Here is a 14041-nt window from a genome sequence, read left to right as displayed (position 1 = left end):
CTGCTGCGTCCAACATTCCCCATCAATTGGCTTCAATGGACCATGAATATTTCAAAAGAGTCGTTAGCCTCAGGACTATGGTATTGTGAAACGCTTATTATTGTGGTAAAACTTAAACTGTTTATTACAATTTAGCAAGTGAGAGAATGAGGCAAAATTCTCATCACCAAAGCTTGTCTAATATTTTACCACTACGATCATATCGAGGGAAAGTGCTTACGAAACAAAGACGTCGACGATGCACCCTAAACATCGTAATTCTGTACGGTATCCCCAATGACGATGAATACGAGACTGGTATAAACTAATGTATGTATTGTATGTATACGTTTACGTTTGAGATTGTTCGATGCGGTAGCGATAGATGTCGCCGCCCATAGTAAAGCACCAGATCGAGTACGGCGTCACCTCGAAATTGTCGATTTTGCCATCAGGTACTAACCGAGAGAGGTCCAAGTCGACAAGCGCCACTTCGAGCATCGGCACCAGTTTACAGTCGGCGACGCTGTGGACGATCACCCGATGTTTCTTCACCGCCAGCTTATAATGGCGCTTGTGTCTGAGCTCAAACAACAGCTTGTACACCAGCAGCACCACTTCCGGCGGTGCTTCCACCAGCAGCACCTGCGATTCTGCCCCCAGCGGGTGGAGCATCAGCGCCATGTTATTTACGTTAGTGACGTTGTTTAACGGGTACACTGGCGAGGTACCGCCATCTTCAGAGCGTGTGCGTAAGTGGAGCGGCAGGGGCAGGTGGCCACTGCGGTGGCGCAGCATTCGCCGAGCCCGCGGTTCACTAGTCACCTTCCTTTTTAATTTGGGTAAAGCCTTATAGTCAAACTCCCACACCATCAATTTGCCGTCCCACCCTGCCAGGACGATTTTGTAGCAGTTCGGCGCCAGGCCGGGGATGATATCGACGCGGTGGACGATGTTGGTGTGTCCTTTGAAGCGGGCGACAGCGTCGATAGATTTGATGGTGGGAGGGTAGCGAGGGGTATCGGGGTGGACCAGCCCCGTAGTTTGTACCAGCAGGGCCGTATTGCTCCGGGAACGCCCCCCTTTAGCGGGTCGTTGGCGTTGGTTAAGGAGACTATCCACATTGTAATAGGTCATCTTAAACACTTCCACTAAGTCCAGCAGTCCTGCCACCACCAAGAACTTATTATCAGGAGTGAATTTGACCTGGGAGACGTGGTCATTAAAGTAGTTGGTGACGACATCGGTGACCACGGGGCTCAGCACTGGTGAGTGGACGCCGTACTCCATGTTCAGAGTGAACATTAGATCGATAATATGAATGACACCGTCGGTACCGCCAATGGCTATTAGTAAAGGGGATATTCCCGATTGACTAGTAGTGCCAGAGGGGGTAGTCATGGTGGTAGCGATCAGAGTGATATGGTGGTAGGAGAGCTTTAAGTGGCCCACCACCATCAGTCTCGGCCTCGTCGCCCATGACGATAGGTCGAATTTGCGGAAATAAGTGATGTAAGGGTCGGTACCGACGATATCTCGCGCATACTCAGTTTCAGGAGCGGAGGGGTCAAAGATCGCTACCTCACCGTTAGCGTAGCCAGCAATGATAAACGGCTGGGCCAATTGCGGGTGGTGGAACACCTGGAGCGCCGTAACCAGCGCCGGGTCTGCCAGCAGAGCCAGGGCGTTCCCCACGTGAGGCAACGTGTTATATGTCAAAGTCTGTAAATCGAGGATGAGGATGTCTCCCGTGACGAAGCCAATAATCACCGTCAGGTTCTCGGCCCACATTGCCGTCACGGTGTGAGTGAAGACGACGCGAGCATAGCTGTGTTCGATGATTTTGCGGTAATCAACGTTAGCCGCTTGGAACGGGAATAATGGCCTCGTAGTAACGATTTCTCGAGTGCCAGCATACTCTTCCGCTGCGTTTAAATTGATCACGTTGAAAATATTAGTGTTTACCAGCACTAACACTTTGGGGGCGAGAGTACCCAGCAGTTCAAGCACTGCCAGCACCCACGGCGATTCCTCCTTCAAATTATGACTTCCCAGTCCAAATAACGCTTTAGTCCCCCTAGGAGTGATCAATTGAGTGAATGCCAGCCCCAATGCTCCGCGTTCTTTGGCTAAAGCATTGATATTAGCGCCAATGCCCAGTTCGTCGGCTAGCTTATCCTTAGTGGCCACTTGGTGATAGTACCGATTAATGTGTAACGGAATATGTTTCAGCTCGCCACCCACGTGAAGATAGGTCGAATGGAACACCGCCTTCAGTTGCAGGAGCGGCCAGTGGATCAGTTTCTGGCGGTCAGGCAATAAATCGGTGGCGGCGAAATGGATGTTATAGTCGATGAATCCGGGAGTGGGACACGCCGTGTCTTGAAACCTCAGCACGGGCGGTAGCTGCGCCTCGGGAACCTCCAACGACGTCATCAAGTACGAAGTATTGGTGCGAGGACGGTGCGTGTATTCGTCGTACTGGGGTGCGACCGTTGGCGTCGTCGCGGGAATTGCCCTCCGCACTGAGGGGAAGTCTGGGGAGACAGACCAAATGAGACTAACGTGATAAATGGTTTTAAATAAATTAGAATGAAGTTATAGTGAATTGGAGTGATTAGTTTTCAATTATGTTTGGTTTGAATCAAGTATTGTTTTTTTTGAATGAGTGAGTTGTGAGCGACTGGTAATCAAGGCAGTATGGCAAATCCCGAAGGGGGGTCCAATTGTGGTACAAATAAAATGGACACAATGGGGAGTTTTAGTTGAACAAATTTAATGGGATTAGATGATGATGGTTGGTGACTTGATTAAACCGTTTATATCTATGCTACGGCCGTGTTTCAGGTTATTAACGTGACTGATTGTCGTCACTTATTGTTGTCGAGTGATGGCCACAAAACGCACCACCCATTAATCGTAATGTGGGTGGCAGGCGGGCTTCGTCACGTGACTGAGGTCCGACCAAATCGCACATCCCCCTAGGGCGCATTTGCAGATTGACCCTCGCAATACCCTCTGGCTCACGATGGCTTCAAATGGGAATAACGAAAGAACCACGGGTTTGATACACTTGAAATTGCATGGATAGTTTTGTCATACGTGTGGCTACCTATGATGTGAATTTGATCCAATTTGGACCACTGGTGGCCGACTTGGTGGGGTTGCCCGATAATGACCCACCTTAAATGACCGAAGCCCTAAGCGGGAATATTGAAGCTACCAAATGTCCAGATGATTGTTTACACGGTACTAAAGATGGTGAACGGTTGGTTTTATCAAATTTGCCATCATATACCACATTTCGGTCACGGCGGGATACCATCAGGGTATCGTGATGGGTTCATGGAAGTTACCCTCAGGATTGCCAAACAAAGGCTACTACACGTTCAAGCGGTGTTGTATGGTCATGTCAACCATCATTTGATAACAATTCAACCATTTTTACGTGAGTCTAGGTTGTCACCGAATTGGTCACTTTTGACACCCTCTGAGTCGCCAAATACTTTCAAGAGTGCTCCCAACTCGATGGATATTACCAAGTATACCCATCACTCACTTTCTTCTTCGAGAAAAGACCCTATTCATACGGGTAGCCTACCGTATTCCTATTTTTGGGATGATTTCTACCGGTTATACTGGTTCAAACCCCGCAACTTGCCTTATTCCTCAACCTCGAGCTATATACGATGTCCACAAGCGACTTAGATACTCTCGTCTCTGGTCCGGTGGCGGCGGCGGGCCCTTCCCGCTGGTGTTTCTGTTATTGGTGGCTGACGCCGGGGGAAAGAAACCTCAGTGCAGCGGTCACGCACGCTGGAAAAAATTTATCCAATTGGCCACTACAATCAACCAATTGTCGCAGGTTGAGCCGGTCGTTTCTCCTCCCCCTGATTGATTTACCGCCTGGGACTTCTCCGGTGCACTCTACCCGATTGTCACTTTTCCTCACTACTGTTGGTTGGTCGCCGGCTCCTTTCAAACCCGTGGAAATCCCGTTGCCCGAGCAAGCCCAGGGGCGGGTGCCGACTTTTTTTGGTATTGTACACGACCCGCGCCCTTGTGATTGGACAGCGCTTTTCTGGCGTTACCTTTACGTTTTCGCAGCCCGCAGCCAGCGCTCACAACCAGTAAGGGACCCACCACCAAGATGGCGGTCCTCCCCGCCAGCGCCCCGCTGGCGCTGAAACTGTCGCTGGCCCGCTTCCGCCAGCGCAAGATCCTGGTGCGACAGCCGTTGGCCATCTATAAGCAGAAGGAGCTCCTGGTGCAAAACGACAGCGAGCTCGAACACTCGCACATCAACCACTTATCGCTGGGGGCGACGCTGGAGAAAAACCGAGATACTATCGAGACCGGGGTCGACAAAAACGAAGAGGATGAAGTGCATTTGCAGCAGGTGATCCACGCCGCCCAGCGCGCCCTTCTACTGAACGCTCAGGAGAATACGGTATACATCCCTACCCCCGACGCTCTGAAGATATGGCCAGAAGCGTCTAAGTACTACTCCGACCAGCACTACGTCGAGCCCGAAACCTACGTCAAGTACAGCGCCACCGTCGAGGACACGGTGGGGGTGATGTACTGTATGGACGAAGAGGACGAAAAGTTCCTTAAGCTGTTGGCGCCGCCGAAGCGCGGGGTGGCGGCGTGCTCTGAGCTCGAGTTTGAGACGGTGTGCGACCACCTTGAGCGGGCGATCGAGCAGAAGCAGCCGTTCCTCCTGATGGACCCGCTGAACATCCTCCTGTACGATGAGCTCAAACAGGCCATTGTCAACCAGCAGGGGCTGGCCAACATCAAGGATAAGCTCTCCACCGAACTTAAATACCGTCCCTTCATCACCATCTTCGACAAACACCACGACAACCCCAAGGCGATGGAACACCCGCGCGCCATCGGCGAGTTGCTCAAGCTCTACGGCCCCCAGATCTACGAGTTCTGGAAAGAACGCAAGATCAAGCGCGGCGGCAAGCTGATCCACCCCAAGCTCAAGTTTGAGGACCCCCACGCCCCTGAGCGCGACAACGACAACGACCCTTACGTCTGCTTCCGCCGGCGGGAATTTCGCCAGGCGCGGAAGACTCGTCGGGCCGACACCCTCGGTGCCGAACGCTTGCGCCATATGCAGCGGCTGTTACAGACGGCCCGGGAGCTTGTGCTTAGTGTCGCTAAACGGGAGATCCTCAAGCTTGACTTATATAAGGCGGAGGCGACGGTGTTTAATGACCGCGTAGCCGCTAAGCAAGCGAAGCGGGCGGCTAACGTCACCGGCGACGAACACTTGTTCTACCCTGCCAAACGGCCCAAGATCGTTGTTAAGGTCGAGGACGAAGAACGCGAAAGCCGCCGTCGCCGCGACGCCAAAGCCGCCAACGGACTGGCATCGGGACAGGCGAACTCGCTGGCCCTGGCGCTGGTCAAGCAAGAGCGTCCGGCACCGCCAGCGCTGTCGCTGACGTCACAGCCATACGTCAAGCTCCCCCCGGCCAAGATCCCCGATATGGATCTTGTATCGGTGCTGCGGGTACTTCGCGAAAAGCACGACACCATCGAGCGGGCGGTGGCGGAAAAGCTCCGCAAACGCCGCGAACAGGACCGTGGCTACGTCAACTTGACCGACGACCCCCGCCAGCCGTACTTCACCGTCACCAGCCACCCCAAGCTTGCCGAGGAGGTGACCCACATCCCTTACTCGCTGATCGCGGCGGCGGCCTACCACGACATCAACACCACCCACTATGCTAACGACACGCTTAAGCGGATGGTCGATGAAGGGAAGAAGCCGTTGCCCGGGGTCAAGACGATCAAGAACGGCGTGGTGGTGCCGACGCTGCCGTTCCCGCTCGAAGTCACGCCGCCGCTGGCGCCGGTGGTGGAACAGCTGTACATCAGCCAGTTCTTGAACAACGTCGAGACCAACAACTTTGGCGCCTACCTGGTGGGCTACAGCGACCAGTGGCGCCAGCAGCAGCGCGCGGCCCCAGACAAGGAGCTGGCCCCGCCGGTGTCGGAGACGCCGTTTATGCGGTTGCGTAAGCGGCAGGGGCGCATGGGGACGTTTGTCGACCGCAGAGGCCAGGTGCCGTTTGCGGACGTGGACACGATGATGGCTGTCGCCCACGACGACGACGATGACGATGATAATGACGACGACGGCAAAAATGTATATAACGCCGCTAACGTGGCCAAGCGGGCGGCGCTGCGGTGGCTCTTCGACACCGACATGGCCGAGGACCAGCTCGGCGCCCTCCACCCGTTTGGCCTCGACCCGCTGCGGCTCAATTGCATCCTGGACGATACTCAGCTGATCCGCTTCGGGCTGATGTTGTTGCTGAAGCTGTACGGGTTGTTGAACGAGCTGATCCACCAGCGGCAACAGATGTATCTTCAACAGGCGCGGCTCCGGGCGTTGCAGCAAAACAAGCAGGCAAAGCCTAAGCAGTAGCGCATATGTATAATACGGTATTAATAGAGAGAACAATACGAGACAACATTTCGACAAAGTGTAGAAAAATATCAAGTTCATCTGACGTCAGCGCTTTTACACGCTAAATTGTCAAAATGAATAAGTCTAAAAATGAAGAGCCAAAAACAAGGGGCGAGCTGGGAATCGAACCCAGGGCCACACCCACCCTAAGGGTGTATCATACCACTAGACCACACGCCCGTATCTGAAAAAATTGCGGTTTCGAGAAAAACAGAAATAACACAAGGAACTTTCATGGCGACTTTTTCGTGAAATGTGATTAATATTGTAGATTTATAAATTGAAGTGATGATTGGATTATGTATTAGTTAAGGAGTACTTCCAGGATAAGAGAAAACCAAAGATTAGGGCATTTAAACTACATACTATGAGTTACCGCTTTTTGGCGACGCTTTTAGAGCTGGTATTGACCCAGTGGTACTGGCCTTCAGGAATACTCTCAAGAATCTTACGCTTTTTGATCCGGGCATCCGAAGACTCCTTGATCTCCTTGCGGTAAGCAGCCATCTTCTTGTCGTAATCCTTCATGTGAGTGAATAAAGTAGGGACTTGAGGCATGGCGAATGATTACAGTAGTGACAATGAGGTAGCCCTCAACGGTTTATATCTTTGTCGAACACTCTTACCCCATTTAGTGTATCACAGACCATTTGGTCAGGATACTTCATCTCAGCAGAGTTTCATTATGTTGAAGTCTGGACACAACGCTACTATCAGTACAATGACGAAACCGATACCGACGATGATAGTACCCGTTAGTAAGAAGCTGATTGACACCAATAAATGTCCTACTAGATGATAGCGCATCGAGAGTTGTCCAATTTGAGATACAACCTAAATGACATAACAATAAACTGAACACACAACATCAATAACCGTTTACAACAAATAAGATTGAAAGTACAAATCACTGAATTAGGATGTGGCATTATCGTAATCCATTTACTATGTACAACTCGTTACCAGACGAAACTCTCCAATTCCAACTCGACGTTCGGGTACAGCTTCACTCCCAACGCGTCCCGCGCCGTGTAATTAAAGTCTTCCGGGCCACACACCACGAGGTTGACGTGGGCGAACCGGTCGGCGTTATAGTGGACGATGCCGGCGACGCGGGGACGAGATTTAAGGTCGAGGATCAACAGCGAGCAGTAGGGCTTAAGTTCGGCGATCGCCGCCTCGGTGACCGCCTCGTCGGTGATGATGATTTTGATGAAACACCCTTGCTCTTTCAACCACTCCAAGTCGCGGTAGGCCCAGTTGATGTGGCGGGCATCGTTGACGACCCAGTATAACTTGGATGCGGTGCCGCAGTAGTACATCTTGGGGAGCACGGCACAGATACCCATGCCGGCAGCAAGGCCGACGGTGACGTCACCGGTGCCCAAGTCTTCCGATAAGTTATCCAGCGACAGCTCGTCCAGTTTCGAGGCGATGTGGCGTTGTTTCTCAGCTGCTGGAAGTGCGATAGGTCTCAGCTTATGCTTAAGCAGATCAGGGCCGAACTCACCGTAGGGGCCTTCGATGAATGCCAACACTTCAGTATCGTTACCGTAGTAGAGGTTTTTCGTGACACCACCACGAGCTTTAAAGTAGACGACAAGGTTGCCGTTTTCTTCCACCGGCGACTTGATCATGGTGAACGGGTGTGACTGGAGGATCAGCCCGTATTTCGGGTGGAGGAAGTAGAAGAAGCAGTAGCAGCCAGGGAAGTATTTCACCTTAGGGTTAGAGATGACCAATCTGACGACGCGGTGTTCGGCAATCTCCACTTTAACTCGCGAAAACCCACCGTTGACCAAGATTCTCAATACCCTGAAGAACACGTCGAACCCCCAGATACCCGCCATCGACAACACCCACCCGATCCACCCCATCGGTTTCACGTGGTAGAGCATCAGCACGATATATAACGCCGAGAACAACTTGTGGACGAATAAGAACACTTCGTACATGAGGTCGCGGATCTTTTTAAGCGAGAGGAAGATCATTAACGTGGCGATAACGGTACCGGCGATCCCCCACTGCCAGTAGGCGTCCGCGACCCACAGCTCGTAGCCACCATCAATAATAGCATAGCCCGTCCACACCCCGGTGTGGATCATCGCCTCGATCGCCATGAGCACGGCAAGGTACTTGTGGAAGAACGAGAATTGAGGGTACAGCATCCCGGTGACGACGGCGAAGGGGTTGTTGCGGATGCCAAAGAAGAACACGAGGGGCAAGAGGGCGAACGAGAGGATCCCCAGACGGTAGCCGATGAGGTCAAGCGTTAACAATTTGCCGTTTTGGATGTAGATATTGGGACGGATCACTACGCCATAACCGATGGCAGTGGCGAGTACGGTGTATACGAAAAACACGAATGAGATCAACCACATGTCCAACGTTACTTCTCTGAAGTAAGGGCCGGGAAGCAGTTTCCGTTGGAGCTGTTTCCAGAAGGAAGGCACGCGTTTAGGGCCCAATACCCAGTGGAATACGCCACCAACAACGACGATAAACGTCCAAAAGAAGATGAAACCCCAACCAAGCATATCGCAATTGTGAGTGTGTTGTTTCAACGTGGTAAATGTACGCGACGAGTACTCAAATAATTCACCCAGAGCGTGGAAGGCTTCGGTGACTGGTTGTTTTGGGTCTTCGGGAGGGGACGGCGCTACGGGGAGAGCTTTCCATTTCTCCTCCATAAACGCGTTGGAGTAAGTCAACTTGTGGCTCAGTTTATCGTAGCACCGCCTTCTGATATGGCGCACGGCGTGGTTGCGTTCTCCCTGGGTCTTGTTATGGGTCAGCACACAGTCCATCACCAGCGTGAGCCATAAGTCGTGCTGGCACCGACAGTTGAATGCCTTAGCTCCATTGCCGGTGGAGTTGCAGCCAAAGTCAAAGTTCTTGAGGTAGTAGATACACGTCAGGGCGAGGACGGAGTCAATGAGACTGAGGGCGTTCACGGTGGCGATGACCAGCACCAACGCCCATAGTGAGTACAACCGCATTATTTTAGAAATAGGTCACACGAGGGGTATGTTATTGCCTCTGGAGATAAGGTGGCTATTTCAGCGGGGGGGGAAAGTCGGTGCCTTTAAGCGCCATGGCCACTGCGGGTGCGACGAGCAAATTGACCCTCCGAAAACGGATAGCGTGCCTTGTGCGCGTGGAGGCGAGAATGTGGGTGTGCGAAAACGACGCCGACGCCAAGAGAGCGCCACAATGGGCACTTTCGCAATTTACCATTTACGGCTGATACAGCCGGGTGTAGCGACGAGGCCTTGGGGGTCAGTTTCACCGAGGATACGGTAGATATACGACAAATATACGGATCTCATCGCCCATCTCTGTCGGCAGCAAACAATACGTGCGGCTGGGGTACACACTACTGAGAGGGGCCATCACTCGGTGCGACTCGCGCAAATTTCACTGACACAAACTACTAGTTAATTAGCTCAAAACAGGTGCTAGGAAATTAGCTAATTAGCTCACCGACATATGGAGCAGGTGAGGCATTTTCCATTTTGTAATGGAGGATGGGGGGATGATGATGATGATCTTCGGCTAATTAGTTGATCGCTTTTCAGAGATGGTAGGGCTGATTTTTCTAACACGCGTTGGCCTAAGCGGTATCTCAGACATGAGTGATGGCATTTCACGGAAAAGTGGCGTATTAAAGTATACTCAGTTTTTTTCATTATTATGATTAGTAAGAGGATGGTTACTGCCAGGGGATATCGGCCTGGCATCTCTTTTGTGTTTGTGGAGCGATGAGTAGTTAATCTGCCGAAATAGGTAAGTGCGGCTTTTTCGGTCTAAGCCCCGGTTTTGAAAAAAAAAAAAAAAAGCTCACTGTGCAGGCGGTAAGCCGATGAGAATCCCATCGAGCCGACATTATCAGATTAATCTCAATCGGACACAAAGATGCTTGATCTTGAAAAGCATTTGGAATTCAGATTAATAGCCACAAGCGCGGTGAGAGTGGTAAAATAAGCACACTGTAGTTGTGTGGAGCAACGATGAATGGCGACTCTCGCACCAGTTCATCCTTAGGGGATAATCTGAGGCGTGTCATTGTCTCATCTACACAATGCTATCAGCGGTAACCAAACTTCCTGGAAGAGGGGGAAGAAGAGAGCTAGTTGAAGGGGCGAGTATATTGAATGTAGCATTCAAGATGTCTGTTTTAAATGAGCTATAAGTTTTCATCGGTGTCGACCACGCCCTTTTGTGCAGGCTTCCCCTCACCGGGTAACCAGCCAGCCTACCGAATACAAATGAATACTCAGACGACTGGTGAATCACATTGGTGTTTTCTCCAGCAATTAGTGACCCCGCGGAGACCACGAAACTACATGATGTTTTAACAGACCTGCTGTTTGTATTGTACTATCTAAGATTATATAAAAGAGTACTCTTGGGGTATGAGGTTACTCAGGGACCCAAAGCAACACCTATCCGTGGCATAAGACGACCCATGAGCGTTCCAAGATTTGCATGAACACAGGGTGCTGTACAAAGCCGTTGTCTAGAGTGCTCAAGAGACGTGAAGAAGAAAACTTTCACTGGGCGCGAAGCTGCTCTATATATATTGGTGTCCTGCACCGAGGACAGGCTTTCGGGGTCGGCACGTCGGCGACGTGGCTGGCTCTAGCGTGGCTGGCTCAAGTGCTCGGTTCGGCGATGGTTCTCCGCCACCGTGACTCTGCCGCCCACAGCTTCGCCCCGCCCGCCCATCTTCGCTACACGCATCATCGCCGGCACCCCGAAGCTGTATGGGACGGTAACGGCAACCGCGGAGCTGGCGTCGACGTTGGCCGCTGCGCTTGCCGCAAACGCTGCCGTGGACTCTGCAGCCTGAGGTCGTTGTCGTGCGTGGAGGCTCTCTGATAGGGCGCTACATGATATCGTAACAGACCTGCTGTGTGTATTGTACTATCTGAGATTATATAAAAGAGTACTCCTGGGGTATGAGGTTGCTCAGGGACCCAAAGCAACACCTATCCGTGGCGAAAGACTACCCTTTCGCGACCATAGACGTAAGGCCGCAGGGTGGTGTCCAAAGCCGGCTAGGGTGCTCAAGAGACGTGAAGAAGAAAATTCTCACCAGGCGCGAAGCCTGTTTATATACCTGTGTCCTGCACCGTGAACAGGCTTTCGGGGTCGGCATGTCGGCGGCGAGGCTGGCTCCAGCGTGGCTGGCTCAAGTGCTCGGTTCAGCGATTGTTCTCCGAGTCACGCCCGCACAAGCCACCGTGACTCTGTCGCCGACAGCTCCGCCACACCCATCATTGCCTTAGCCCGCACCCCGAAGCCATAGAGAATTGAGATTGTGACGGCAACGGAGGAGCTGGCGTCGACGCTGGTATTGCTATTGACCGGGGACTCTGCAGCCAGACGTCTCTGTCCTGCGTGGGGGCTCCCTGATAGCGCGCTACATGATATCGTGACAGACCTGCTGTGTGTATTGTAGATTATATACTGGTGTGAGAAGAGAGTACTCTTGGGGTATGAGGTAACTCAGGGACCCAAAGCGACGCCTATCCGTGGCATAAGACGACCCATGAGCGTTCCAAGATTCGCATGGACACAGGGTGCTGTACAAAGCCGGTGGCTAGGGTGCTCAAGAGACGTGGAGAAGAAAAATTCTCACCAGGCGCGAAGCCAGATTATATATTAGTGTCCTGCACCGTGGACCTACTCTCGGGGTCGGTGTCAGCGGGGCACGTCGTCGGCGTGGCTGGCCCTGTCGTGGCTGGCTCTGGATCTAGTGTTCGAGGCAATGGTGGTTCTCCGAGTCACGCGTCACCGAGACTCTGCCGCTCAGAGCTCCGCCACACCGATCACCCCGAAGCCATAGAGGATTGTGACGGCAATGGAGAAGCTGGCGTCGACTCTTGCTTGGCGGCAAAGGCGGTCGTGGACTCTGCAGCCAGACGTCTTGTGCGTGGGGGGCTGATAGCGCGCTACATGAAGTTGTAACAGACCTGCTGTTTGTATTGTACTATCTAAAGTTATACACTGGGGTGGGAAAAGGGTACTCTTGGGGTGTGAGGTGGCTCAGGGACCCAAAGCAGCGTCTATCCGTAGCAAAGACGACCCAGTCGCGTCCCAAGATTGTGCATGGACACAGGGTGATGTACTAAGCCGGTGGATAGGGTGCCCAAGAGATGTGTAGAAGAAAAATCTTACTGGGCGCGAAGTTCCTCTATATATATTGGCATCCTGCACCGTGGACCTACTCTCGGAGTCGGAGTCGGAGTCGGAGTCAACATGCCCCCACCACGGCTGAAGGCGCTTTGCAGAACACTGCCTGCATTGACATGAAATCTGACATACGCCTTTTTCAGGAGCGGTGGCACGTTGAGGGCATATATAATTTTGATGAAAATGCTGGCATCAAGGACGTCAATGTCTTTGATGGCTCAAGTGCTCAGTTTAGCAGTGGTGCCCCGCGTCACGTTCGCACCGAAGAGTACCAGCAGCATCGCCACCACCAAGGTCGCCTCAGCGTTTTCGGGAGCCATATGAGGCTACAAGGACGTCAGTGGAGTTGGAGTTGATTACGGGAATGCAATTGTTTGCGTATTAGGGCGAAAGTCACCGATGATACTAAGACCTGACCCCTGAGATCGACATTGGACATACCTGTTTCGAGCACACATAAACAACACTCGCGGTCACGCCTGAAAGCCAAAGCAAAAGACTGTAGCCAGTGCTTGGTGTCTCATGGGCTCTTGGCCTGGTAATCTCATACCCGCAATGGCCTCCACCTTCTATAACCTTTGTCGGGCCCGCGACTCTTTTTTGGTGGTTTGGCCGAGTGGTTAAGGCAGTCAATCGGGACGGGTGTTCGAATCCCACAAAAATACTGCTTAATACCTTCCCTTCCAACTCCCCTTGAAGATTCAAGTCCCCTGCTACTTGCTTCGCCATCCCACTCCACGGCATCTGCTAACTACTACCTCCCCTACAATTCTACAATTATGTTCTCATTTTGCCAGTTTGTATTACTACGGTCCTCAAGAATTTTCCCTCCGATTTCAAAAATTTACCCTCGCACTCTAAAAATTTACCCTCCCACTCTAAAAATTCACCCTCCCACTCTAAAATTTTAACCTCCCACACGAGCCAGCCCTCGCCCCAAACACGACCACCGCCTGTTCGGCATTGAGAAAATACAAGTTGAGCATCGGCGTTGTTCGATTATGTTCTATAGAAGTCTATATGCTAGATACAAGGCAAACCACAGTCGAACGCACCATCATCCCTGCTACTCCCTCCGCTAGGCGTGCCGAGCTTGTCGCTCCTGAAATCCTTACCCAGACGCCAGTGCGAAGGGCTTGAATGACTCGGGTCTAAGACGCGTCCACCAAACAGGTTCAGGGGCCAACAGTCAGCACGCCATGATGGCTTTCGGTAAGCAGGGGGGGTATCGTTCAACAGCCCTGGCAGCAAGGGGCTGGTCATGCGGAACCACCGCGTTGGCGTGTGTGATCAGCTCTTCCTCGCGTCCGACTCCAGCGCACACCGTGGTGTGGGCTCGACCCATTCGCGATCCAGTAGCAGTCGTTGCACGTC

At 52.2% G+C, this 14041-nt stretch overlaps 3 protein-coding genes across 3 annotated transcripts; 1 reads left to right on the top strand and 2 right to left on the bottom strand. All coding sequences in view use genetic code 12, as the record gives it.

Moving 5' to 3' along the window:
• Positions 1-330: 330 nt before the first annotated feature.
• DIURU_004599 (uncharacterized protein) lies at positions 331-2415 on the bottom strand (the record flags this gene model as incomplete). Its single annotated transcript, XM_034157489.1, has 1 exon — positions 331-2415. The coding sequence occupies one exon, from the start codon at positions 2413-2415 to the stop codon at positions 331-333; it is 2085 nt and encodes a 694-aa protein (XP_034010563.1).
• A 1714-nt stretch (positions 2416-4129) lies between these two features.
• Positions 4130-6427, top strand: EPL1 (Epl1p; the record flags this gene model as incomplete). Its single annotated transcript, XM_034157488.1, has 1 exon — positions 4130-6427. One exon carries the CDS (start codon positions 4130-4132, stop codon positions 6425-6427), a length of 2298 nt encoding a protein of 765 aa, XP_034010562.1.
• Positions 6428-7428: 1001 nt separating this feature from the next.
• DIURU_004597 (ferric reductase family protein) lies at positions 7429-9468 on the bottom strand (the record flags this gene model as incomplete). The annotated part of the gene is made up of 1 exon (XM_034157487.1): positions 7429-9468. One exon carries the CDS (start codon positions 9466-9468, stop codon positions 7429-7431), a length of 2040 nt encoding a protein of 679 aa, XP_034010561.1.
• Positions 9469-14041: the final 4573 nt, after the last annotated feature.

Source organism: Diutina rugosa (genome assembly GCF_008704595.1).
Source record: "Diutina rugosa strain CBS 613 chromosome Unknown scaffold53_size124246, whole genome shotgun sequence".
Classification (NCBI taxonomy): domain Eukaryota; kingdom Fungi; phylum Ascomycota; class Pichiomycetes; order Serinales; family Debaryomycetaceae; genus Diutina; species Diutina rugosa.
Note: the sequence above shows the minus strand (reverse complement) of the source record. Positions and strands in the feature narration are given on the sequence as shown.